Genomic DNA, 26,774 nt, shown 5'->3' with positions numbered 1-26,774 from the left:
ATGGCTACCCACTCCAGTATTCTGGTCTGAAAAATCCCGTGAATGGAGGAGGCTAGTGGGCTACATGGGGCCCACCTTCTGCGGGCTGCATGGGGTCGAAAAGGATTGGACATGACTGAGTACAGCGTTCTGTCTTTCTTCTGCCTGTATTTATGAAGGTCAGAGTATGGCAGTTGAGTGTAGTTGAGAAAAGTCTGTATATTCCCAGATATAGCTCTAAGAATCTAGGGTGTTGTGAAACACTTAATAACATAGATACATGAAAACTGGTTGCCTGGTTAAGAGGCGAAGTTGGAATTTGCAACTTTACTGCAGTTGCAATAGAGCAGCAATATCTGAGGATCTGTAAAAAGTAACATTTTTCCTTGTCACAAAAGTACTACATATTCACCATGGAAACTTTGAAAGATGCTAAGACTTAAAATGAAGAAAGTATAAATTATCTATAACCACTTATTAACACTTGCTAACATTTTGCCTTTTAAAAAGTGATTTATTTAACTAGTACTAAGGATAATGTAATCATAGCTGAGCTACTAATAAACTGGAGAACTAGTTATAAAAAAATCTATAGGTGGGACTTCCCTGGTGGTCCAGTGGCTAAGACTCCCCACTCCTAATGTAGGGGACCCAGATTTGATCCCTGGTAAGGGAACTAGATCCAGTTTGCTGCAACTAAGACTCAGAATAGCCAAACAAATAAATAAATATTTTTAAAAATCTATAGGTTATGATTGTTGAAGCTGGGTGATGAGTAATGAGTGTTTATTATACTATTCTATTTTTATATGGAAAATTTCCATAATCCAAAAATAAAAAAGACATTTGAAAACTCCCAAAATGTTCTGTATGGCCAAATTTTTAACTGAAATGAATTAAAGACATAGGAATCAATATTTATTTCAATTTAAAAAGTAACTTGCATTTATACTAGTTAAAACTAAGTCTATGTGATGATACTGGGCAAGCTGATTTTCAGCTTCTGATTGCTAATGTAATTGTTATTTGGTGAAGTGATAACTGGAAAATCAGAAAGCCATATAGACATCATCACGTGTACAAAGGAAAATACCAGGTATTGCAGTTCCATGATCCTTAGAGAAGGCACTTCTTGTGTTGGCCAGCTGCTGAGATGTGGGATCCTCTTCAGATGGTCCATTTTAGTTCATTCCCTACTGCTGAGGGCTGGCCTTCCCAGGTGATGCTAGTGGTAAAGAATCCACCTACAAGTGCAGGAGATGCAGGAGATGTGGGTTCGATCCCTGGGTCAGGAGGATCCTCTGGAGAAGGAAATGGCAACCCACTCAAGTATTCTTGCCTGGTGAATCCAAGGACATAGGAGGGGGGCAGGCTACAGTCCAGGGGGTCACAAAGAGTCAGACATGACAGAAGCGACTTAGCACCTAGTGCTGAAGGCAGCTCCTAGCAAGAAGTGAAGGTGACATGGACTCATGCTCTGAAGTCAGCAAGACTTGGATTTGAATATTGCCTTCCCTGCTTTCTACCTGTGGACCCTGAGCAGTTCACTTAACCTCTCTGAATTTTATCCTCTGTAAATAGAGACACTACACTAAAACCCGCCTTGCTGATTTGGTTAAAATTCACCTGAGAAAGGCGATGTAATGGTTAAGTCTGTCAGGAGGTAGACTGCCTACATTTAGTTCTTGGCTCCAGAGCTTACTTTAGCTGTGTGACCTGGGCAAATCACTTAACCTCTTTGGGCTTCAGTCTTCTCACTCGTAAATGGAAAATCATAATAATATTAATAGTTCTTACCTCCTAGGTCCTTTGGTTGTGAAAGTTAAATTACATACAGAAAGCATTTAGAATAGTGCTGTGCACACAGTTCAATTCAGTCGCTCAGTCGTGTCCGACTCTTTGCGACCCCACAAACTGCAGCACGCCAGGCTTCCCTGTCCATCACCAACTCCCGGAGCTTGCTCCAACTCATGTCCATCGAGTCGGTGATGCCATCCAACCATCTCATCCTCTGTCATCCCCTTCTCCCGCCTTCAATCTTTCCCAGCATCAGGGTCTTTTCAAATGAGTCAGTTCTTTGCATCAGGTGGCCAAAGTATTGGAGTTTCAGCTTCAACATCAGTTCTTCGAATGAATAATCAGGACTGATTTCCTTTAGGATGGACTGGTTAGACCTCCTTGCCATCCAAGGGACACTCAAGAGTCTTCTCCAACACCACAGTTCAAAAGCATCAATTCTTCGGTGCTCAGCTTTCTTTATAGTCCAACTCTCACATCCATATATGACTACTGGAAAAACCATAGCTTTGACTAGATGGACTTCTGTTGGCAAAGTAATGTCTCTGCTTTTTAATATGCTGTCTAGGTTGGTCATAACTTTTCTTCCAAGGAGCAAGCGTCTTTTAATTTCATGGCTGCAGTCACCATCTGCAGTGATTTTGGAACCCCCCCCCCCAAAAAAAAATCTGACAGTTTCCACTGTTTCTCCATCTATTTGCTGTGAAGTGATGGGACTGGATGCCATGATCTTAGTTTTCTGAATGTTGAGCTTTAAGCCAACTTTTTCACTCTCCTCTTTCACCTTCATCATGAGGCTCTTTAGTTCTTCTTCACTTTCTGCCATAAGGGTGGTGTCATCTGCATATCTGAGGTTATTAATATATCTCCTGGAAATCTTGATTCCACTATGTGCTTCATCCAGCCTGGCATTTCTCATAATGTACTCTGCGTATAAGTTAAATAAGCAGGGTGACAATATACAGCCTTGACGTACTCCTTTTCCTATTTGGAACCAGTCTTTTGTTCCACGTCCGGTTCATGGTCAGTGCTATTATATGTGCCTCCATCTTCATATTATTCTCTTACTGGAATATAATTTTCATGCCATAAAATTCACTATTTTTAAGTGTACAATTTAATGGGGTTTTGGTGTGTTTGCAAGAATGTACGTCACTATTATCTAATTTAAAATATTTTCATTACCTCTGAGAGAAATGCCCCTGTAACCATTAGTGGTCACTCCACATTCACTCTCATCCTATGCCCCTGGCAACCATTTACCTATTTTCTGACTCTGGACATTTCATATAAATGGAATCATACAGTGTATGACACTTTATCTTTGGCTTCTTTCACTCGAGTCATGTTTTCCAGTCTCAATCATGTTACAGGGCATATTATAGTCCATTCCTTTTGGTGGCTGAATAATATCCCACAGTACGACTATGTCATATTCATTAAAGCACTTAACACAGCAAATGCTTAGGGCCTGGTGGTCTTATCAGCATCCCACCCGATACCATAGGGTTCAGGTTACCGCTCCAGCCCTATTTTATCCCAAGTAGATTTAGCACTCAAGAAAGAGGCCCCGGCTGTGAAAGGTCACCCACACAGCCGGCTGGGCTGTCAGCCCGCCTTGCCCAGTACTGCCTTGACCTTCCATAGAGTGTTCTTAGAAATCACAAGTTCCCAGTTGTCTCTTCCCAGTCACACACAACCTGATAACCTGTTGTTACTCCCAGTCCCTGTCATCTGCTCTTCAATAATCTGTTCTTTCATTCCTCCTCTGGATCTGATGATCGCCCCGGATGCCTTCCACAGTCCACACTGCTTTCTGTTTTGGACCTTTGTTACTTTGTATGTTTGGGTATATTATATTAATTATCCATGGCTGCGTAACAATTTTCCCCCAAACTTAATAGCTTAAAGCAATCAATATTCTTATCTCCCGTAGTTACTGCGTAGCTTCTGCACTGCTAAGTAACTCAGCTGGGTGGTTCTGGCTTAGCGTCTGCTCAGGTTCAAGCCAAGCTGTTAGTTGGGGGCTCTAGTCATTGGACCGCTTGGCTGGAGTTGAAGGGTCCCATTCTATGGGGCTTATCCACATGCCTGGCAAGTTAGTGCTGGCTGTGGACAGAAGGCCTTTGTTTCCTGTCGTATGGACCTCTCCACATGAGGGTCCTCATGATGTATCAACTGGCTTCCCTATAGCAAGTGCTAAGAGTGAATCAGGAAGTCACAATGCTTTTTACGACCTAGCTTTGAAACTCACACCGTCATTACTGTCCTAGCCCACTGATGAATTATGCAGATGAGTCCTGTATGGTGTGGGAGGGTGCAAATAACAGGAGGTGAGATTCCCTGGGGACTATCTGGCTGTCACATCAGGCCCTTGTCTAAATGCATGTTGCCTGTGCTTTCAAACCAGTCTTAACAACAAGATTTGCAGCCTGAAGTTCCTCATTTTAACACCACCAAAGCAAAGCCTAGAAATTCATTCTCAGAGAGAGAAATGACCCTTCTTACTCTGAAGTCACCCCTCCATCTGTTTATGCCAGCTTCATCCCTTCCCAGGTCCTTGCTGCTGCAAGTTCAACCCAAGGAAATCCCCTCTGCCCTCCCCTGTCTAGCTGACTAATGCCTCCTCTGACTCCCATATCTCCTGGAGAACACCTGTTTGCCATGGACTTTGAACATGGCACGTGACTCAACCCTCCAAGGTCTATGTACTTTACATTTCTATGACTTGGCATAGCTGACTCATCACTGCCTGGTGTATGTTTTGCTTCCCTCCCCGATTGGTGGTTCAACTGACTCACGTAGCCTGATTTCTTGTTAATGTGTCAGAGCAACTGTAGCTTTGATCCCTCCCCAGATGTATTTCTTTGAAATTTTCACACTCGCCCCAGATCTGCCAGTAAAATGGCAGCAATATGTAAGCAAGCAAACAAGAAGTCTCTGTAGGGATTTCCCTTGTGGTCCAGTGGTTAGGAATCTACCTGTCAATGCAGGGGACACAAGTTTGATCCCTGGTCCAAGAAGATTCCATGTGCCTTGGGGCAACTAAGCCAGCCTATGCACCACGGCTTCTGAGTCTGCACACCTAGAGCCTGTGCTCTGCAAGGAGAGAAGCCCCTGCAATAAGAAGCCCACACACCACAACTGGAGAGTATCCCCCACTCACTGCAACTAGAGAAAGCCTGTGAGAAGCACTGAAGACTGAGTTCAGTCAAAAAAAAAAAAAAAAATCTCCCTGGCTACCCAAATAATTCCTCTCCTCCCTTCTCCTCTCCTTATCAATCCTCTAAAATGAGTGATGTATTTTGATTTCTAACCCGACCAATCTGAGAAATCGCCTCCATCAAGTAAGCTGGAATATAAAACTGTATACAGACTCTATTGACAGAGGAGCACTCTCTCAGGATGTAGGATTTAAGAGGGTACAAGGAAGCTGTCCCAGGTGGCTCAGATGGTAAAGAATCTGCCCACAATGCAGGAGACCCTGGGTTCGATCCCTGGGTCAGGAAGATCCCCTGGAGAGGGGAATGGCAACCCACTCCAGTATTCTTGACTGGGAAATCCTACGGCCAGAGGAGCCGGTCAGGAGACAGTTCAGGGGGTCACGAAGAGTCGGACACGACTGAGCGACTAACACTTACACCTCCAAGGAAGCTGTATGAACAAGTAACCCAGATCTCTATATCACTCGTTACACTTGCACCAGCACCACCGCCCCCGCCCCCCCCCCAGATACACCAGCTTTTACCTATGGCCATGTGAGAGGGCTCCCATATAACCAATAAAGAAAGAAGAAAAATTCCAAGCTGGGAGTATGCATGAGTCACCTCAGCATGTGGGTACAAGCTGAACATGGAAAGCAGCTGCGTTACAGTCACACTCGGGGGGCCCTTGAAAGATGGTGGTGACAGAAAATCTCTCCAATAGGAGGAACCCTGAGATGTGCGCCTGGTCATCTGAGTTGTGTGTAAGGACAATGGCCTAAGGTTTGAACACGTATGGACTCATGGACAGTGATGTGTGGCTTGGCTGGTGGGTAGAGGACCTGAGAGAAAAAGATTGTAAAATTGAGAGACAAGAGCTGGTGTAGAGGCTTGTGGATGGACGTAAAGGAGTGGATGCAATATGGGAAGTTGTTCGTATCCCATGTTAAGCCCATTTGTAAATATCTATTCCAAAAGATGTGCAAGAAGACAAAATAACTTGGCCAACTTTCTCAGAGCCACTCTCCCACCACTGCTGAATGATGGGTACCGAATATAGCTACTGCCACTGCCAGATGTCCAATCTGTTGGCCATCAAGACTGAGGCTAAATTCTACTCCTTGAGGAAACCAATGGGATACCTGGTGACCAGTTGATCTCTTTTTCTCTGGAAGGACCAGAGGTTTGCTCTCTCAGGAACAGACACTGATTCCAGGTATGGGTGTTGCCTTTCCTGCTGGCAGGACTTCAGTAGTGCCACTCTCTGGGTGCTTAATCCACAGACATGGAATCCCACAGAACGCAGCATCTGACCAGAAAACTCTTTTCATCACAAGAAGTAGAGGGAGGGGCCTATGAACATGGGATCTATGGGTCACATCACTGTGTAAACTCAAAGCAGCTGGATATACATGAAATATTGGAATAGCAAGTTAGAGACGCAGCAGCAGCTCCATCATATAGGTGATACACTGCAGTAATTGATGTCAAAAGCTCAGGTGTTTGGCATACTGGTGCTGAATCAAATCTCAGAGACAGAGTTTTGGGTGATGCAGAAAAGGATAGCTTTATTGCTTTGCCAGGCAAAGAAGAGCTAATGCCCTCAAGAAGTGTCTCAACTTGGGGAAGATAGTGACAAGTTTTCTAGCAATTGTTCACAGAGGGTGTGATCAGCTGGTGGACTTTCTTCTGATGAGTTGGTGGTGAGGTAAGTGAGTCCACATTGTCAACCTTCAGGTCTGACTAGTCTGGGTCTATATGCTTGTGGGCACCATACCATCATGAATTATTAACTTCTCCCACCTGGAGGGGGTTTCAGTATTTGCAAAATAGCTCAGATATTTTTGTGTCTATCATTTGATGGGGAAATAGGACTTTGCTCCAAGGCTGCTTGTGACTGCTTCTCCTTGGTCTCCCATTCCCTTCCTTCCCTAATTAACAATGGCTTGAATCTGCCCATTGGAGCTCAGGGAAGGTCATGGAGGCTGACTGAAGGCTGTTTCCTATAATCAAAGAAACAGGGGCTTAAAGGCCTTGTGCACTGGAGCCCCATAGAGCTCTGCACCGTATCGTGATGACATTTCCTCCAGGACATCAGCGCATACACCTTCGATCAGATAACATAGCATGGTGCTGTGTCCATCATAGAAAGAATACCTGTATCTTTCACAATGTGTGGAAGTGTGAGTGACCCCAGTTAGTATCATCCCAGTGGCCCACTGGGGAGGAAGAAACTTTCCCCTCCCTTTCTAGGTTCTTCTGGTTGGTCTAATAATTAAACTGACAGGAGAAAAATTCATGAGAAAATTAAGCAAAAATTTATATACACGTGTATATATATATATACACAACTTGGAGTAACAGGCAAATTTGGCCTTGGAGTACAGAATGAAGCAGGGCAAAGGCTAATAGAGTTTTGCCAAGAAAATGCACTGGTCATAGCAAACACCCTCTTCCAACAACACAAGGAAGACTCTACACATGGACATCGCCAGATGGTCAACACCGAAATAAGACTGATTATATTCTTTGCAGCCAAAGATGAAGTTCTATACAGTCAGCAATAACAAGACCAGGAGCTGACTGTGGCTCAGATCATGAACTCATTATTGCCAAATTCAGACTTAAATTGAAGAAAGTAAGGAAAACCACTAGACCATTCAGGTATGACCTAAATCATATCTCTTACGATTATACAGTGGAAGTGAGAAACAGATTTAAGGGACTAGATCTGATAGACTGCCTGAAGAACTATGGATGGAGGTTCGTGACATTGTACAGGAGACAGGGATCAGGACCATGCCCAAGAAAAAGAAATGCAAAAAAGCAAAATGGCTGTCTGAGGAGGATCTACAAATAACTGAAAAGAAGAGAAGTGAAAAGCAAAGCAGAAAAGGAAAGATATTCCCAGTTGAATACAGAGTTCCAAAGAATAGCAAGGAAAGATAAGAAAGCCTTCCTCAATACAAACAAACAGAGGAAAACAATAGAATGGGAAAGACTAGAGATCTCTTCAAGAAAATTAGAGATACCAGGGAATATTTCATTCAAATATGGGCTCAATAAAGGACAGAAATGGTATGGAACTAACAGAAGCAGAAGATATTAAGAAGAGGTGGCAAGAATACACAGAGGAACTGTACAAAAGGGATCTTCACGACTCAGATAATCATGATGGTGTGATCACTCACCTAGAGCCAGACATCCTGGAATGCAAAGCCAAGTGGGCCTTAGGAAGCATCACTACGAACAAAGCTAGTGGAAGTGATGGAATTCCAGTTGAGCTATTTCAAATCCTAAAAGATGATGCTGTGAAAATGTGGCACTCAATGATATGCCAGCAAATTTGGAAGACTCAGCAGTGGCCACAGAACTGGAAAAGGTCAGTTTTCATTCCAATCCCTAAGAAAGGCAATGCCAAAGAATTCTCAAACTATTGCACAATTGCACTCATTTCACACGCTAGTAAAGTAATGCTCAAAATTCTCCAAGCCAGGCTTCAACCATACATGAACTGTGAACTTCCAGATGTTCAAGCTGATTTTAGAAAAGGCAGAGGAACCAGAGATCAAATTGCCAACATCTGTTGGATCATTGAAAAAGCAAGAGAGTTCCAGAAAAACATCTATTTCTGCTTTATCGACTATACCAACGCCTTTGATTGTGCAGATCACAGTAAACTGTGGAAAATTCCAAAAATGATGGGAATACCAGACCACCTAAACTGCCTCTTGAGAAATCTGTATGCAGGTCAGGAAGCAACAGTTAGAACTGAACATGGAACATCAGACTAGTTCCAAATAGGAAAAGGAGTACGTCAAGGCTGTATATTGTCACCCTGCTTATTTAACTTATATGCAGAGTATATCATGAGAAATGCTGGGCTGGATGAAGCACAAACTGGAATCAAGATTGCCGGGAGAAATATCAATAATCTCAGATATGCAGATGACACCACCCTTATGGCAGAAAGTGAAGAGGAACTAAAAAGTCTCTTGATGAAAGTGAAGGAGGAGAGTGAAAAATTTGACTTAAAGCTCCATATTCAGAAAACTAAGTTCATGGCATCTGTTCCCATCACTTCATGGCAAACAGATGGGGAAACAGTGTCAGACTTTATTTTTTGGGGCTCCAAAATCATTGCAGATGGTGACTGCAGCCATGAAATTAAAAGGTGCTTGCTCCTATTAAAAAGCATAGACATTACTTTGCCAACAAAGGTCCATCTAATCAAAGCTATGGTTTTTCCAGTAGTCATGTATGGATGTGAGAGTTGGACTATAAATAAAGCTGAGAAGCAAATAATTGATGCTTTTGAACTGTGGTGTTGGAGAAGACTCTTGAGAGTCCCTTGGACTGCAAGGAGATCCAACCAGTCCATCCTAAAGGAGATCAGTCCTGAATGTTCATTGGAAGGACAGATGTTGAAGTTGAAACTCCAATACTTTGGCCAACTAATGTGGAGAGCTGGCTCATTTGAAAAGACCCTGATACTGGGAAAGATTGAGGGCAGGAGTAGAAGGGGATGACACAGGATGAGATGGTTGGAAGGCATCACTGATTCAATGGACATGAGTTTGAGTAAACTTCAGGAGGTTGTGGTGGACAGGGAGGCCTGGAATGCTGTAGTCCATGGGGCTGCAAAGAGTGGGTGAGGGACTGAACTGAACTGATTGAACTTTTTTGCTTGTTTTAAGTCTTTGTTGAGTTTGCTACAGTATAGCTTCTCTTTTTACATTTTCATTTGTTGGCTACAAGGCATGTGGGATCTTAGCTTCTGGACCAGGGATTGAACCCACATCACCTGCATTGGAAGGCAAAGTCTTAACTACTGGACCATCGTGGAAGCCCCCAAGAAAATTAAGCAAAGTTTAATAACATGGATATGTTGGATTTAGGCTTCCCAGGTGGTGCTACTGGTAAAGGACATGCCTGCCAATGTAGGAGACATAAAAGACTTGGGTTCGATCCCTGGGTTGGGAAGATCCCTTGGAGGAAGGTACAGCGACCCACTTCCAGTATTGTTGCCTGGAGAATCCCATGGACAGAGGAGCCTGCTGGGCTGCAGTCCATGGGGTCACACAGAGTTGGACACGAGTAAGTGACTTAGCACGCATGCATATATGGAAGATGCCTTGATTGAAAGAGACTTGGGAAAACTAAGTAACTCCTCCAAATAGCTGAATTCCTCACCTCAAATACCATCTTTAGCTTGAGATAAAAGAGGAGTTGAGGGTGGTGGTTTGGAACTTCAAAGGGGAGGAAGGCAATTCACATGGAGATGGAAAGACAAATATTTGGTAAATAAATGTTTGCTGGGTCACACAGAGACAAAGGGTCACAGAATGGACTCTGATCTCTAGGCCCTGTTTAGAGTTCCCCCACCACCCACAGCCTGGATTCTTTACAGGTACCTCTGGTGATAACTCTATTCCAGAACATACCCTCAACTGAAATTTTTTTAGCCAGCTGTGGGAAGGTTAGAGTTTCTTCCTGAGTCTTTTGGATCTTGATTACATTCAGCTGGGAATGATCCTCATACTAAGGAGATATTTTGGGGTGTCAAGTTTAGGTCTTCTACAAACCCACTGGTCTTCCACTGTTCCTGACAAATCCAGGCTCTGCAAAATTAGAAGTCTTGGTCCCCAAAAGGGGCACATTCTTACCTGAGGATACAGCAGATGTCCCACTGGATTGTACACTATGGCTACCACCAGACCCTTTGACCTCCTGATGTTGAGAGACCAGAAGTAAGATAAGAAATGACTGTCTTATCAGAGATAGCAGAAGGAAGTAGGGTTATTCTTAGAAGGGGGAGGGAGGAATCTGAGTGCACTCCAGTGACCTATTTGGGTGTCAGCTGATACCTTTTGCCCAACTGTGACAGAGAATGGACAAGAAAAGAGCAGCAACAGTGGTCTGTGAAGGTGTTTGGACCTCTTAGGAATGAGGGTTTGGGGTACCCATCCTGGTGGACTACTGAGACTCCACTCACCTAGGGTGAGGGGAATTGGAAATGGATAATCATCAAAAAGTCTACAAATGCTGGGCAGGGTGTGGGGAAAAGGGAACCCTCCTACACTGTTGGTGGGAATGTATTAAATAAATTGGTTGCAGCTACTATGGTAAACAATAATGGAGGTTTCTTAGAAAACTAAAAATAGAACTACCATATGGTCAAACTATTCCACTCCTGGGCATATATCTAGAAAAGATGAAAGTTTTAATTTGAAAAGATACATGTACCCCAATGTTCTTAGCAGCACTATTTACAATAGCTAAGACACAGAAGCAACCTAAGTGTCCATCAACAAATGAATGGATAAAGTAGATGTTGGACATACAATGGAATAAAAAAATGAAATAAATCCATTTGCAGCAACACGAATGGACCTAGACATTATCATACTAAGTAAGTCAGAGAAAGACACATATTATATAATATCACTTACATGTGGAATCTAAAAAAAGAGTACAAATGATCTTACTTACAAAACAGAAACAGACTCACAGACAGAAAATAAACTTATGGTTACTCATGGGGAAGGGAGGGAGGGATAAATGGAGAGCATGAGATTAACAGATGTACACTACTATATGTAAAATAAACAACAAGCATTTACTGCACAGCACAGGAAACTATATTTTATATCTTGTAATTAATAACAAAATCAAAAAAGAATATAAGTATATACATATGTATAACCAAATCACTTTGCTGTACACCTAAAACTAACACAATATTGCAAATTAACTACATTCAATAAAATAAGTAAAAAGAAAAAGAAATGGATGGTGGTGGAGGGGACATGATGAGGGCCAGTTGTGGTTTCTACAACCAGCTCCAGTGGCAGAAGCTATTGTGTGTGCTCAGTCACTTTAGTCCTGTCTGACTCTTTGCCTCCCTGTGGACTTGTAGCCCACCAGGCTCCTCTGTCCATTGAATTCTTCAGACAAGAACGGAGTGGGCCCAAGCCCTTTTCCAGGGGATCATCCCAACTCAGGGATCCAACCCAGGTCTCCTGCACTGCAGGCAGATTCTTTACCATCTGACCCACCACGGAAGCCCTTCACTTCATTAACTTCCCTCTTCTAAGTTTCTTTTCAGGAAAAGTGGCCCAGTGAGCCCTGAAGAAGCTGTTCCCTGACTACAGGTGGAGAAACAAGATCCACATGTCACAAAGGGTGGACATGGCATCACTCAGATGTCCCTTCAAGCCAGGACTTGCTCCCTGGCTGCAAGGAATGTGTTTAGCTGAGAGCACCCAGCTTGCACTTTTTCAGACTTCACCTCAGCAGCTGAGCTGAAGTCACGCACTTCTCCAGTGGCCTCTGCCAATGGCCATCTGGGACAGTGGTATGAGGGCCTAGGCTATCTGCCTGAGCCTAGTCTCCTGCTCAAGTTGAACTGGCAGAGACTTGGTGATGTCTACAATGAAACCTGATGGCTCCCATAAACCAACCTTAGCTTCTTCCCTTGACTTTCTTTGGTGTTACCCTCCCAGCAATCTTCTGTATTCTTAACTCCATAACAGTGTCAGCTTCCTGGAGAACCCAATCTGTGACAACACAAATTTCCTAAATCTCTGCTTTTTTCCTCTCCACAGTCCCTTACATTTGTCTCTCAGATCCTCAAACTGAGGGGAATTTTATATCTCTACTCCCAACCACTCTCACCAAACTCTATTCTTCTCCAGTCTCCTATATACCTGTCCCAGCATTTAACCATGGATTCCCTTTTGTTTTAATGTTTGTTCATCTCTTCCCAAACATAAGGTCCTTGACTACAGTGATGATTTTTTAAACTTCTATATGTTCATGTTACTGAGTCCAAGCTCGCTCTGCTCCTCACATGACAGGCCAATGAATCTAAAAGATAGGTGTTAAGGCAAGGAATATGACTGTATTCTGAAAGCCAGTTGAGAAGATGGCAGACTAATGTCTCAAAATAACCTTCTTCTTGGGGTCTTGATGCCAAGTTCTTTTATAGAACTATAGAGAGAAGCATTGAGGAACTGAAGTCAGGAGGCAGAACAGAGGAGGAGAGGTGGTGAGGAAGTAAAGGAAAAAAGACCATCAGTCTTGGAAAACATCTACAGGAATGGGACTGGCCAGCCTTTGGAAGGGATGTGCTAATCTCCTTTTCACAGTTGGGCAGGGTTGGATTATCTATCAGCTGAACAAAGACATTTTAGTTTAACTGTCAGGCAGAGGGGCAGGGTCCATTGAGGCAGGCCATTATGTATGATTAGAATCACAACAGCAATGAAAAGCAAGTTGAAGAGTCAGTTCCCACATGGAGTCAGAATTGATTCTTCTTTGAAACATTCAGAGTGACTAAGTAAAGTAAGAGCCACAGGGAAGATATTGTGGTGAATTATTTGATTTCATATCGAAAGCCCAGTTCATATGATTATATGTGGAATCTAAAAAAAAAGAAAAAAAGGTACAAATGAACTTATCTACAAAACAGAAATAGAGTTACTGATGTAGAAAACAAACTTAGAGTTATCAGGGTGTAAAGGGGGGAGGGATAAATTGGAAGACTGGAATTAACACATACACACTACTGTATATAACATCAGTTCAGTTCAGTCGCTCAGTCGTGTCCGACACTTTGCGACCCCATGAATCGCAGCATGCCAGGCCTCCCTGTCCATCACCAACCCCCGGAGTTAACCCAAACTCATGTCCATCGAGTTGGTGATGCCATCCAACCATCTCATCCTCTGTCGTCCCCTTCTCCTTCTGCTCCCAATCCCTTCCAGCATCAGGGTCTTTTCAAATGAATCAGCTCTTCGCATTAGGTGGCCAAAGTATTGGAGCTTCAGCTTCAGTATCAGTCCTTCCAGTGAACACCCAGGCCTGATCTCCTTTAAGATGGACTGGTTGGATCTCCTTGCAGTCCAAGGGACTCTCAAGGGACTTGAGAAGTCCAAGGAACTTCTCCAACACCACAGTTCGAAAGCATCATAAAGACCTACTGTATAGCATAGGTAACTCTACTTAATACTCTATAATGGCCTATATGGAAAAGAATCTAAAAAAGAGTGGATATATGTATAACTGATTCACTTCGGTGTACACCTGAAACTAGTATAACATTGTAAACCAACTATACTACAATATAAACTTGAAAAAAGAAAACTCAGTCTGTGGGAACCTGTCAGACCATAAATCAGGCCAAGTGAATCAAAGGCAACTATAAAGTAACAGCTAAAAGGAACCCAGATTTTGCTGGTTTTCATACCAAAGTACTGTATTTCTAAGACACTGTTCATCAGTCATGAATTACCAACCTGAGAATGCCCATTCATCATTTTGAAGAATTTTTAGTTTGATTACTGAGCTCTGTCATTAAAAAAAAAAGCTTTATGACTTGTCTGAGCAATGACGTTCCACTCAGGAGTGTTGGGAGGAAAACCTTTTTCCTATTCCAATTTGAATCCAGTCATTGGGTCTTGCAAATTAACTGGCAGTAGACAGATTAAAAAGAGAAAGGAAAAAAAAAATAAAATAAAAATAAAAAGAGAAAGGAAAAAAAATAAAAAGAGAAAAGAGATTTATTTAGCATTGGTGGGGGGAAGCTTCCAATAATGGAAACCTTCTGGAATTGCCTCAAATCACTTTATATATCTCAATTAACAAAAGGGTTTCTTTTTTAGGACTTCAGTAGAGGGGTAGGGAAAGTTCTATCTGGCTTTTTGATGCTAACTGCAATGGATATTGTCTCCAGGGCAATTGAGTTAGCAGGAAACTCCGTTGGAAGGGGGTGACAGGTAGCTGCATTTTCTGGAGGTCTTTGCTTTACTCATATTAAGAGAAATTCAGATAAATTTCTTTCTGCATCCTCTGTAGCTCAAACGTTTCCACTTTAATCTTTATACGGTGGTTCAGATGGTAAAGACTCTGCCTGCAAATGTGGGAGACCTGGGTTCGATCCCTAGGTTGAGAAGATCTCCTAGAGAAGGGAACAGCTACCCACTCCAGTATTCTGGCCTGGAGAATTCCATGGACAGACGAGTCTGGTGGGCTACAGTCCATGGGGTCCCCAAGAGTCAGACAGACTGAGCAACTTTCACTTTCACTTTTTTCTTTTATACCAACTCTGGGGGCTTAAGGGAGTCCCCATTGAAGCGGAAAAGATTGTGTCCAAATATTCAAAGAGAGGAAATCTAGCTGAAGTCCTGGGATATGTCTAAGCATGCCAGGCTGTGACTAATTGCTATCTGAGATTAAGCCGTGTCTGGGGCACCTCTGTTAACGGTTATAGACAGGCAAGAATGCCTCAAGAAGTGGTTCTTCAAAGAGCTCAAAAGAAGGTGAAAAAGCGGGAGAGCAATAATGATTGTTCTTGGAGAAGGTCCGGTGCTGACAGAGACACTACCCAGCGGTCCCGGCCAGACAGGCCTCAATCTGGAGTCTGGGGGCAGATTTGGGAAACCTTGGGTGGTATTCCGGCTCCAACTTGTCGGCTGTTTGCTCAGATTACTTCCTGAAGGAGAGTGAGGATAATACTATCTAACTCGTGGAGCTGTGAAGATTCACTGATGCTGAAGCTAAAGCTCCAATATTCTGGCCACCTGATGCGAAGAGCTGACTCACTGGAAAAGACCCTCATGCTGGGAAAGATTGAAGGCAGGAGGAGAAAGGGGAGACAGAGGAGGAGATGGTTGGATGGCATCACCGACTCAGTGGACATGAGTTTGGGCAAACTCCAGGAGATGGTGAAGGACAGGGAAGCCTGGCCGGCTGCAGCCCATGTGGTCACAAAGAATCGGACTGAGCAACTGAACAACAAACAACTAATACGGGAGGCAGGGCGCGGGGCTCAGAGCAGGCGCTCTCTTGGGTCCGTTCTTTCCGGGGATGGGTGGAGTAGAGAACAGAGGGCTCCTCCAGAGGGCTCCCAAGACTCGCGTCATTCGCCGCTTCGTCTGGCTTATAAAAGCTCTGCCAGAGCCCAGAGGTTATTTTTTTTTTCTTCCCCTTTTAGTTTCTCTTCTTTCCGAAGAAGCCTCTCGGCGCCCAGCTGGGGAATCTGAGCCTCCAGGAGACTGGAGACGAGGGGGCAGCCGTCCGGTGGTCTCCACGGTCGCCTGCAGACAAGCTCTCACTTGTTCGCTCCCTTTGCACGAGGTGGTCGTCGCGATCGGCTTTGGATCTGACGCAGGGACCGGGGTCGGTGAGATCTGGCCTCTCGACCCGAGCTTTTCGGAAACCGAAACCGTCCGGCTCGGCTAACGGGCGGCGGACAGCGCACGCTCGCTCGCTGTCCCCGGGCGCGCCCAGCCCGCGCGGCGCCCGCCCCCCGCCCCGGGGACTCCAGTAAGTTTCGATTCTCCCAGCAGCCGAGTCCCGCGCGGAGGTCAGGCCGGTGCAGCGCGCCATGGCGGACCCCGGGGTGTGCAGCTTCATCACCAAGATCCTGTGCGCCCACGGGGGGCGCATGGCCCTGGAAGCGCTGCTCCGCGAGATGCAGCTCTCCGAGGAGCAGCTCTGCGAGGTGCTGGAGGAGGCCGGGCCCGACCGCTTCGTGGTGTTGGAGATGGGCGGCAAGGAAGGGGTCACCCGGTCCGTGGTGGCCACCACTCGAGCCCGGGTCTGCCGTCGCAAGTACTGCAACAAACCCTGCGGGAACCTGCATCTCTGCAAGCTCAACCTGCTGGGCCGGTGCCACTATTCGCAGTCGGAGCGGTGAGTGCCCTGAGCGGGAGGGGCGGCTCCCCCGGGTCCCGGCTCTGGGAGGACCGCGGCTGCTGCTCTGGGAGGGGCGCGCCCTCGCTGGGACCCCGCGCCCTATGCCTCCGCCTCGCTTCTCGCGGAGCCCGCGCTTCTCTTGGAGGTTCCCCTCTTCCAGCGCCGTCGGACCTTTCCTCCAATAAGGCTAGGGCGCTATTGCCCCGATGAAGACTAACGATGAACTTCCCACTTCAATAAGGGTCTGTCTGTAATGCGGAAAACCCGGGTTTGATCCCTGGGTCGGGAAGATCTCTGGAGGAGGGCATGGCAACCCACTCCAGTACTCCTGCCAGAGGAGCCTGGGGGGGGGGGGGGGGGGGCTACAGTCCATGGAATCGCAGAGTCGGACACGACTGAGCAGCTAACACTTTCGCTTTTCTCGTAAGAATAAAGTTCTCTGGGGCATGCCAGGTTCTAGAGGGTTTGCAGGCAGGTTTGGGAACAACCGAAAATGCCTCCACTCTCTGGAAACTAGATCTCTCCCTCTCTGCTACCTTACCCGCTAGGGGTTTTTGTGTGGTCTTCCCAGACCCCCAGGCGCGCCTGACCCGCGGGATCTGTCTCCGTCGCGGCGCCTGAGGGGCTCTGCTTGGCCCTCCATCCCTAGCCGCCTCTCTCCCCCCTCTCATTATCCCTTTTCTGATATCTGACTCTAGACCGCTCCACCGGACCAGAATGGTCCTCTTCGAGGTTACCTAAGATGGGTCCGCTCAGAGATCCTTCCTCGTGGTCGCCAGGGTGGCCTGCATTTTGGCCAACCGCCCTTTGACCAAACCACTCTTGGGACCACTCTGAGACAGTGCTGCAGTGTCTCCCTGGCAGCCGCTTCTGTGTTTTCACTTATTTTGCCTCCTGAATATAGGTGTGCCCCAACGTTTGGGTTAACCCTTTTGATGGACTTGCCTTCCACTTCTCTCCCCGAAAGCCCTGACTCCACTGGGTTCCGTTGTCACATCTACAAAGATGGCTCCCTTGTGTACTTCCCCAGGTCTTTAGTAGACTCTAGGTTCTTCATCTCCAGGTGTCTGAGAAGTATCTGCTTCTAAATACCTTGCCAATCTGAGTCAAACCCATTTTCTTTCCCCCAGGGCAGGGTTTCTGACACTCCCCTCAACCTCTTCTTCCTCCTTCACCTTACCTTAACCATTAATCAGTAAGTCCTTTCATTGAGCACTCCTGAGCCTTCCCTATCTATTTCCTACTTTTCAATCTCACTTCTAAACGAATGTCTTGTTGAATTAGTGAATGATTTTCTCTGACCACAGTCTTTCTCCCCATCTTTCCTATCTGTATAGGATAGGAAAATTGTTTTCCTTCCGCTAAATTGTTTTTCTTGATGTAGAACTTGTCACACTTCCTGCCTCCTTAAAAGCTTTTAGTGGTGTCTTAGTGTCCAAAATGGTGGTCTTCAAACTTTTCAGCCAGTGCGTATTCACCAAGAACTTTAGATTTCTCACTCCCAATATTTGTGTGATAAAACATACAAGACAGAGGTTGTATATGGATGAGATTAGATGATTTTTTTAAATTCGTTTAGAGCAGAATTTTCAAAATACTCCATTGTTTTTAAAAAGAAATATTTATTATGTTGCGAGGCAACAATTTGAAAGTCTGTTTCTGAGTTTTAGGAAGGTATGAGTTTGGAAGAAGTCATCTAAGTCAGCAACAGATGAAACCAGGAAGGGGGAAAAGAGGGTAGAGATTAAGACTAAAAAAAAAAAAGAAAGAAAAGAAAGGAACATTCTAGTGCTCTACCAAATAACAACAGGGATGAAAGACTTTGTGGTCTTTTCTGTTTTGTTGTGAAAAATTCTTCACCAGTTAGTGCTGGCTTTTAGTTTTAAATACATAGGCTTCTTGTCTTTACAATTTTTTTTTTACTATGAGTATTTTCAACATACACTAAAGTAGAGAAGAGAGAATGATGAACCCCTATGTACCCATAGTTTCAACAGTTTTCAAAGTAAGGCCAGTCTTGGCTCATTTATTCTCCCCTTCCCATCCCTATTCTCAACACCAATGTGTTATTTTTAGCCAAATGCGAGTTTAGTTGCTTTGTAAATACTCTAGTATCTCCAAAGATGAAGGACTCTATTAATATAACTGCAGTGTAGTGATCACTTTTTCTACAATTATAACTTGAATATCGTATAATATCAAGTTGGTTTTCAAATTTCTCTGACTGCCATATATTCAGACTTGTATTTACAGGAAATAAAACCTGTGCAGACATAATCCATAATCATTTTAATATGTTGCAATATATCTAATATATTTAGAAACTTAGTTTTATTACACACAGTACATTTAGAAACTTTAGTTTGTTGCTTTATAATTATTATTCTTTGTTGTTTGAAACATCAAAACTGTTTTAAGTTCATAAGTTGGGTAGTTGACCTGCACTTTTCAATATTTTAAAGGGGGAATAGTATGTTCTATATAAATAATATGATCTGTAGGAATAATTTAGTTTATGCAAGTTTGGGTGGATTTTCTGGAGAATTAATGAAAGTCTTTTTTCTTTTTTTATTTGAGTGATAAAGTCTTATTTCTTAAATGTATTGGTCTAGTCATATTTTAAAATTGTTTTTATATAATTTTTGAGTTTGAGGATTAAAAAATTTTAATCATTAATGTAAATCATGTCCTCATAATAAGGACCATTGGGAGAATTCTTTTTCTTTTGCCTCAAAGCCTAGAAAATATATTATTTCCCCCAAGTATGTTTTAAAATATTCTCCTTTTCTTAGTAACTTATAAAACCTCATCTTCTAAAAGATGGGTTTGACACAAGGGATTCTAAGGGCTTTCTTTGTGGATTACAGGGTGATGGGCTCTGTTGACCAATCAATGCCCATGTTGAGATTACCGTTCAGTTCAGTAACTGTTCTCTGTTTGTATGAGGACTGTTTGCCTTTTGCTGGACTTCTAAATTTTCCTCTGTATTACTATTATTTATAGATTGGATTTCTCCTATAAATTCTGCAATACTAGTCTTTTATTTTAAATTGCTTTTAGCTAGACATTTTAGTTGATGACAGGGCTTGCTTCATCGTTGGAAAATAGTTTAGGTCCTTTGTTGTGGGTATTTCTTTTTGCTTTGCTGAAACAGATACCCACAGGTGGAGTTCTAACCTCAGTTCTGACACAAGTAATAACCACCATGTATTGAACAAATAACTGTGTACCAAGCACTATGATAAGCACTTCAGAGATGGTATCCAAGTCAGTCTCTGTCTTGACTCTTGAAGTAGGTGTTGTAAACTCCATCTAACTGTTAGGAACTTCCCTGGTGGCTCAAATGGTAAAAATCTGCCTGAAATGCAGGAGGCGCGGGTTTGATCCCTTGTCCCTGGAAGATCCCCTGGAGAAGAAAATGTCAACCCACTCCAGTATCTTTGCCTGGAGAATCGCATGGCAGAGGAGCCTGCAGGGCTGCAGGCCACAGGGTCGCAGAGTCAGACAAGACTGAGTAACTAAGTTTCAGTTTCAGTTTAATGTAAGGAAACTCAGGCCTAGACTGTTTAGAATTTTATCACAGGTCACATAGCAGAGAGCTGACAAAGTTAGTGTTGAACCCAGATCCACAGAATGTCTTCTTTTAAAAAAAAAAAAATTTTTTTATTTACTTGACTGCAGTGGGTCTTAGTTGTGGCTTTCAGGATCTTAGCTCCCTGACCAAGGATCAAACCCAGGCCCCCTGTACTGGGAGCACAGCGTCTTAGCCATTGGATCACCAGGGCAGTCCCCTGTAGGACTTAACTTAGCTACTGGCATTGTCAAGTAGCTGTAGGAAGGGTTGATCTTTCATTAATTCAGGTTCAAGACATTTTTTTGTAAGCATGGTTTCTGTTTAACTGTTTAAAGCAGGCTCTCCGAGTGCCTTCAACTAGCTTTGCGGTTTCTGCTGCTGTGGGTGTATCCTCTGGGCTCTTCCTGTTTGTGTGACTTTCCTGTTTGCGTAATTGAAACTTTGGGTGGGGGTGGGTAGATAGGAAGAGAACGAATCAATTATTTCATAAATTAAAAAAAATGCAAAGAATAGTATAACAAGCATCAGAGTCTATATATTCTGAGTATATTACAAAAGCTACACTATATAAAAGAATTTATAGTATAATAAGCTTATAATTCACCTCTCAATAAATATTTACGATTTTTCATCTTTGCTTCTTTTATTTTAAAATAAAATAAAAACCATAATATGCCTAAGGTTATTGTTTTTTTCTCTTCTTTAGTCTCACTTACCTCTTTCCCCAGAAACAATCTCAGTCATGATTTTGGTGTGTGTCCATGATTTTAAAATTTCCTCTCCTCTATGTTTTTATTCATAGACAAAATGTAGTGTTGCTTTATGTGTTTTAGAATTTTTACTCATTGCTATGTTTTGAAGATTGATTCATGCTGTTATAAGGATCTAGTTTATTCATCTTAACAGCTGTATAGCATTTCATCATATGATTTGTACATAATAATCATATGATTATCCCTGCAATAATGGACATTTAGAATATTTCTAAGTTTTTGCTACAAAGAAGCATGCTGCCAAGAGGCTACTTGTCTCTTGGTGCTTATGGCAAAAGCTTCTCCAAGGTTTATCAGTGTGCTGTGCTGTGCTTAGCCATTCAGTCATGTCTGACTCTTTGTGACCCCATGGACTGTAGCCCACCAGGCTCCACAGTCCATGAAATTTCCCAGGTAAAAATACTGGAGTGGGTTGCCATTCCCATCTTCAGGGGAATCTTTCTGACCCAGGGATCAAAGCTGGGTCTCCTGCATTGCAGGTAGATTCTTTACCATCTGAACCATGGGTCCAATTTACGTTTTTATGTTTGGTAGTCTCACTTTCCTGATTTTATAGACAATTAGCACTTGGTATTATCAGACTTTTTCTTTTCTTTTCCTTTTAACTTTTGACTGCACCATGCAGCTTGTGAGATAAAAATCTTGGTTCCCTGACCAGGCATTGAACCTGCAGCCCTTGCAGTGGAAGCGCAGAGTCTTAACTGCTGGACTGCTGGGGAAGTCTCTTTTTTTTTTAACTTTTTGACTGTACTTCGCAGCATGTGAGATCTTAGTTCCCTGACCAGGGACTGAACCGCTGCCTACACTTTGTATTTGTGCTAATCTGAAGGGTATACAATTGTATTTCATTGTTTTAATTTTAAAATTATTTTCTTATGAAAGTTTTTAATATGTGTTATTTATTTGCTTATGATACTATATACATACAGTGAAATATGCTTCAGAAATAAGCTTCAGAAATAAAATATTACCATTTAAAAGCCCCAGAATTCTCACCTTTGATCAGTTCAGTCCTATCGCTCAGTCGTGTCCGACTCATTTGCTTGTTCAGACTCATGTCCATCAAGTCGGTGATGCCATGGGATGGTTGGATGGCATCATCTTTGATTATCTCCGCCATTTTAGAGGTGATAACTAGTGATAAACATAACAGCTTTAAGTATGATTGACTAATAAACATTGTGCATATTTTGGGTGTACAATGTAGTATTTTGATATATGTTTACATTGTGTAGTGATTCCCTCAATCAAGCTGATTAACCTATTTATCACTTCATCTATTTACACCCATGTTTAAAAAATTTATTTATTTATTTGGCTGCACTGGGATCTTAATTGCAGCACATGGATCTTAGATCTTCATTGTGACATGCCGACTTTTAGTTGTTGCATGAGGAATCTAGTTCCTTAACCAGGGATTAAACCAGGGCTCTGTAAATTGGGAGTGGGAAATCTTAGCCACTGAGGCCACCAGGGAAGTCCTATTTACCCCCATTTTTTTAAAAATGATGAGAACATTTAATAACAACTCTCTTACCAAGTCTCAAGTATGCTGATATTTATTATCAACCATGGTCACCATGCTGTACCTTAGAGATCCAGAACTTCTTCATCTTATAGGTGAAAATTTGTACCCTTTGTCCCTCCTCCTCCACTCAAATCCCTGGCAGCTACCATTCTACTCTCATATTCAATGTGTGTGACTTTCTTAGATTCCGTCTGTAGGTGAGATCACGCAGTTTTTGTCTTTCTGTGTCTGGCTTATTTCATCTAGCATAAGGTCTTTTAGGTTCACACATGTCACAAATGGCAGTTTCCTTGTTTTTATGAATGAATAATATTTCATTTTATACATCTAAACCATGTTTTCTTTATCCATGCATCTGCGGGTGCTCACTCAGGTTGTTTTCATGTCTTGGCTATTGTGAATAATGAGGCGATCAACTTGGGAGTGCAGATATTTCTTCAAGATAATGATTTCATTTCCTTTGGATATACACCCAGCAGTGAGATTGCTGGATCATATGTTGTTCTATTTTTAATTTTTTGAGGAACTCCATTCCATTTTCCATAATGGCCATACCAGTTTACAATCCCACAACATGGTTCTGCGTTTGATATTTATTTTCCCCACATGTTTATTGTCTTTCTACACATGTATTTATTTCTAAGCAATAGTTAGGGTTGTTTTGCCTGTTTTCAAGGCTGTAGATTACATCAGTGATTGGGTATGCAAATATTGGCTTTATTTCGTCTTGTTTGCACAGTGTAATGTTTGAGACTCACTCCTGCTAACAAAGCCCTGTTTCTATACCACCTTGTGACCTGGGCAAGACAAATTTCTGCCCTGTGCCCTCTGCTGTATGGTCCTAGTTCTAGCTCAAGTGTATACCTAGTCACCTTTTGAGGAGTCTGTGAAGTTAAGGAATCGTGTTCATCTAGACCCTGTAACCTCCCTCCGGGGCCCTTGGGTTCCCAGAACCCTAGAATTCCCAAGCCCATTTCCAGGGCCTGAGTGGGCCTCTTCCCTGGGTCTTCCGACATGTGGAAGGAATTTGGATGTACAGGCTGGCATGTTCATTGCCTCTGTCTGATGGCACTAGCAATGTGGGACAGAGCCTGATGGGAAGAAGAGAAGTGATGGGCTGAAGGTGGGATCCAGGGCTGACTTTCTTCATTCTACTGTTAATATATTCTATTACAGAACTCAAAGGAGTCTGAGCATTCTAAATTTGAACTTGGCCTTCCAGGTCATTAAGAAAGTGTGTTTGTCAAGATAGGAAGAGGGAACATATTTTATTGAAACATTTCTTAGCTTGATTAATTACTTCTAAGTGTTTAGGTACTTGAGTCCTGGATTGGAAAGGTTCCCTGGAGAAGGAAATGGCAACCCACTCCAGTATTGTTGCCTGGGAAATCCTGTGGACCGAGGAACCTGGCAGGCTACAGTCTGTGGGATCACAAAAGAGTCAGACACGGTTAGCAACTAAACAACAACAACAACAACACTGGCCTCCAAACCCCATCATTTTAAAAGAGGGACTGCTCTAGTTCTTTCTTTTATAAACAGTTGCTTTCTTTTGTACAAATGTGCACTATTTATGTATCAATTTTTTTGTTATTAAAATAGAGGTTGTTTTCAGTTTTTTGTTATTATAAACTAATAATTTAGAATATCTTTCTTTGTGGAAGAATTACCTAGGTATCTAGTAGCAGAATTTCCATGCTTAAGTTTTAGGGGCCAATACCAAATCTCCAGGTGTGCATACCAAGTTTTAGTCCCACCAGAAAAATATGAACGTTCCTTTGTTTCATATCCTTGCCAGTTGATGTCATCAGCCTTTTACGAATTGTGCCAATACAAGGAATGTGAAGTTGTACCTCATTATAGTTTCGACTGTTTATATATTGTTAGTCTCTAGCACTTGTAAGTCATACTGCTTGTTTCAAAATTTTTCTTAATTTTATGCAATTTAAAAAAGTTTCTTTCCCTTTATAGTTATTACAAAATATTGGCCCTGTTCCTCCTTTTGTACAATATATCCTTGAGCCTATCTTACACCTAATAGTTTGTATCTCCCACTACGACATTTCTCCTCCCCCGACCCCCACGGGAAACCACTTGTTTGTTCTCTCTTTATCTGCGAGTCTGCTTCTTGTTATATTCCCTGTTTGTTGTATTTTTTTAGATTCATATGTATGTGATATCATACAGTACTTTTCTTTCTCTGTCTGACTTATTTCACTTAGTGTAAAGTCCTCCAAGTCCTTCCGTGTTTCTGCAAATGGCAAAATTTTGTTCTTTTTTGTGGCTGAGTAGCATTCCATTGTGGTATTCCAAAGTATACTACATCTTCTTTATCTATCTGTCTGTTGATGGACTCTTTGGCTGCGTCCATAACTCGGCAATTGTAAATAGTGCTTCTAAATACTGGGTATGTGTCCTTTTAAAATGGTGTGTTTGCTTTTTTCAGATATATACCCAGTAGTGGAATTAATAGATCATGTGGTAGTTTTTATTTTTAGTTTTCTGAGAGACCTCCATACTATTCTCCACAATGGTTGCACATTCCCACCAACAGTGTATGAGAGTTCCATTTTCTCCACGTCCTTGCCAACATTTGTTGTTTGTGTTCTTTTTGATGACAACCATTCTGACAGGTGTGAAGTGCTATCTCATTGTGATTTTGATTTGCATTTCCCTGATAATTAGTGATGCTGAGAATTTTTTCATGTGTTTGTTGGCTGTCTCTATTTCCTCTTTGGAAAAATGTCTATTCATTTCTGCCCACTTTTAAATTGTTTGATTTTGCTTTGATGTTGAGTTGTATGAGCTGTTTATATATGTTGGATATTATATACGCTGGCTATTAATCCCTTATTGGTCATAGCGTTTGCAAGTATTCCTTCCTATTCAGTAGGTTGTCTTTTCATTTTGTCAATGGTTTCCTTTGCTGTGCAAAATCTTTTCCATTTAATTAGGTCCCATTTGTTACTTTTTGCATTCATTCCCTTTGCTTCAAGAGACAGAGCCGAGAAAAATATTGCTATGGCCTAATGCTTGTTTTTTAAGTTTGTCTTATGTGGTGTCTGATTCTTGGAAGTTGGTTCTTATTTTCATTTTTCTTTTTCGGTCCTCTTAGCAATCAATTTTTGCCTGTAATTGCTTTTATTGCATTTTATTTTTTATTGTAAGCTGTACACTTCAATGGCAATAAGTACATTCATGATGTTGTGCAACCATCTCCACTTTCTGGTTCCAGAACATTTTCATCATCCCCAAAAGAAACCCCACACCCATCCATGGGCACACCTCATTCTTTCCTCTCCACAGCCTCTGGTAACCTCTAATCCACTTTCTGTTTGCATGGATTTAGCTGTTTTGGAAGTTTCCTGTAAATGGAATCATACAATATTTTCCCTATTGTGTCTGGCTTCTTTCACTTAGCATAATGTCTTCACAGTTTGCCATTTACTTCTGCATGTTACATGTCTTTTGTTGGGGTATATACCCAGGAGGAATCTCCCTGAAAGTTCCCTTTGTTACTAATTTTGCTCTGTCCATGGAGTCTTCCTGAAATTTTAAATAAGCGACAAAAAAAAGTATCTGATAACAAAATATTTTCTGCCTTTTACTTAATGTAGAGGTGACAGAATTAAACATTTAAGGTAAGCATAGATTTGTTTACATAAAAAGGTTCTAATTGGATTACTACTCCTAACCACATTTATTTCCAAACTGGTATCTGTGACCTTTGGGCTTCTCTGGTAGCTCAGACGGTAAAGAATCCACCTGCATTGCGGGAGTCTTGGGTTTGATTCCTGGGCTGGAAAGATCTCCTGGGGAAGGGAATGGCTATCTACTCCAGTATATTTTTGCCTGGGGAATCCCATGGACAGAAGAGCCTGGAGAGCTACAGTCCATAGGGTGAATCAGTGATCTTTACCTACAGACTATTTTTTTTTAATTTTTTTTTTTCATTTATTTTTATTAGTTGGAGGCTAATCACTTTACAGTAATACAGTGTGTTTTGTCATACATTGACATGAATCAGCCATGGATTTACATGTATTCCCCATCCCGATCCCCCCTCCCACCTCCCTCTCTACCCAGTCCCTCTGGGTCTTCCCAGTGCACCAGGCCTGAGCACTTGTCTCATGCATCCAATCTGGGCTGGTGATCTGTTTCACCCTAGATAATGTACATGTTTCGATGCTGTTCTCTCGAAACATCCCACCCTCGCCTTC

General features: G+C 42.6%; 1 protein-coding gene across 1 annotated transcript in view; it reads left to right on the top strand.

The window, feature by feature from the left end:
- Positions 1–15,233: 15,233 nt before the first annotated feature.
- Positions 15,234–26,774, top strand: part of ZC3HAV1 (zinc finger CCCH-type containing, antiviral 1) — a 57,962-nt gene continuing 46,421 nt past the window's right edge. Inside the window, exon 1 of the mRNA XM_065939130.1 lies at positions 15,234–16,676. Coding sequence (XP_065795202.1) covers positions 16,369–16,676 — 308 coding nt within the window. The 5' untranslated portion in view covers positions 15,234–16,368. The remainder of the gene's footprint in view (positions 16,677–26,774) is intronic.

This window comes from Muntiacus reevesi, chromosome 6 (genome assembly GCF_963930625.1).
Source record: "Muntiacus reevesi chromosome 6, mMunRee1.1, whole genome shotgun sequence".
Taxonomy (NCBI): Eukaryota; Metazoa; Chordata; class Mammalia; order Artiodactyla; family Cervidae; genus Muntiacus; species Muntiacus reevesi.
The sequence above is the reverse complement of the archived record's forward strand: the minus strand, read 5'-3'. Positions and strand labels throughout refer to the sequence as shown.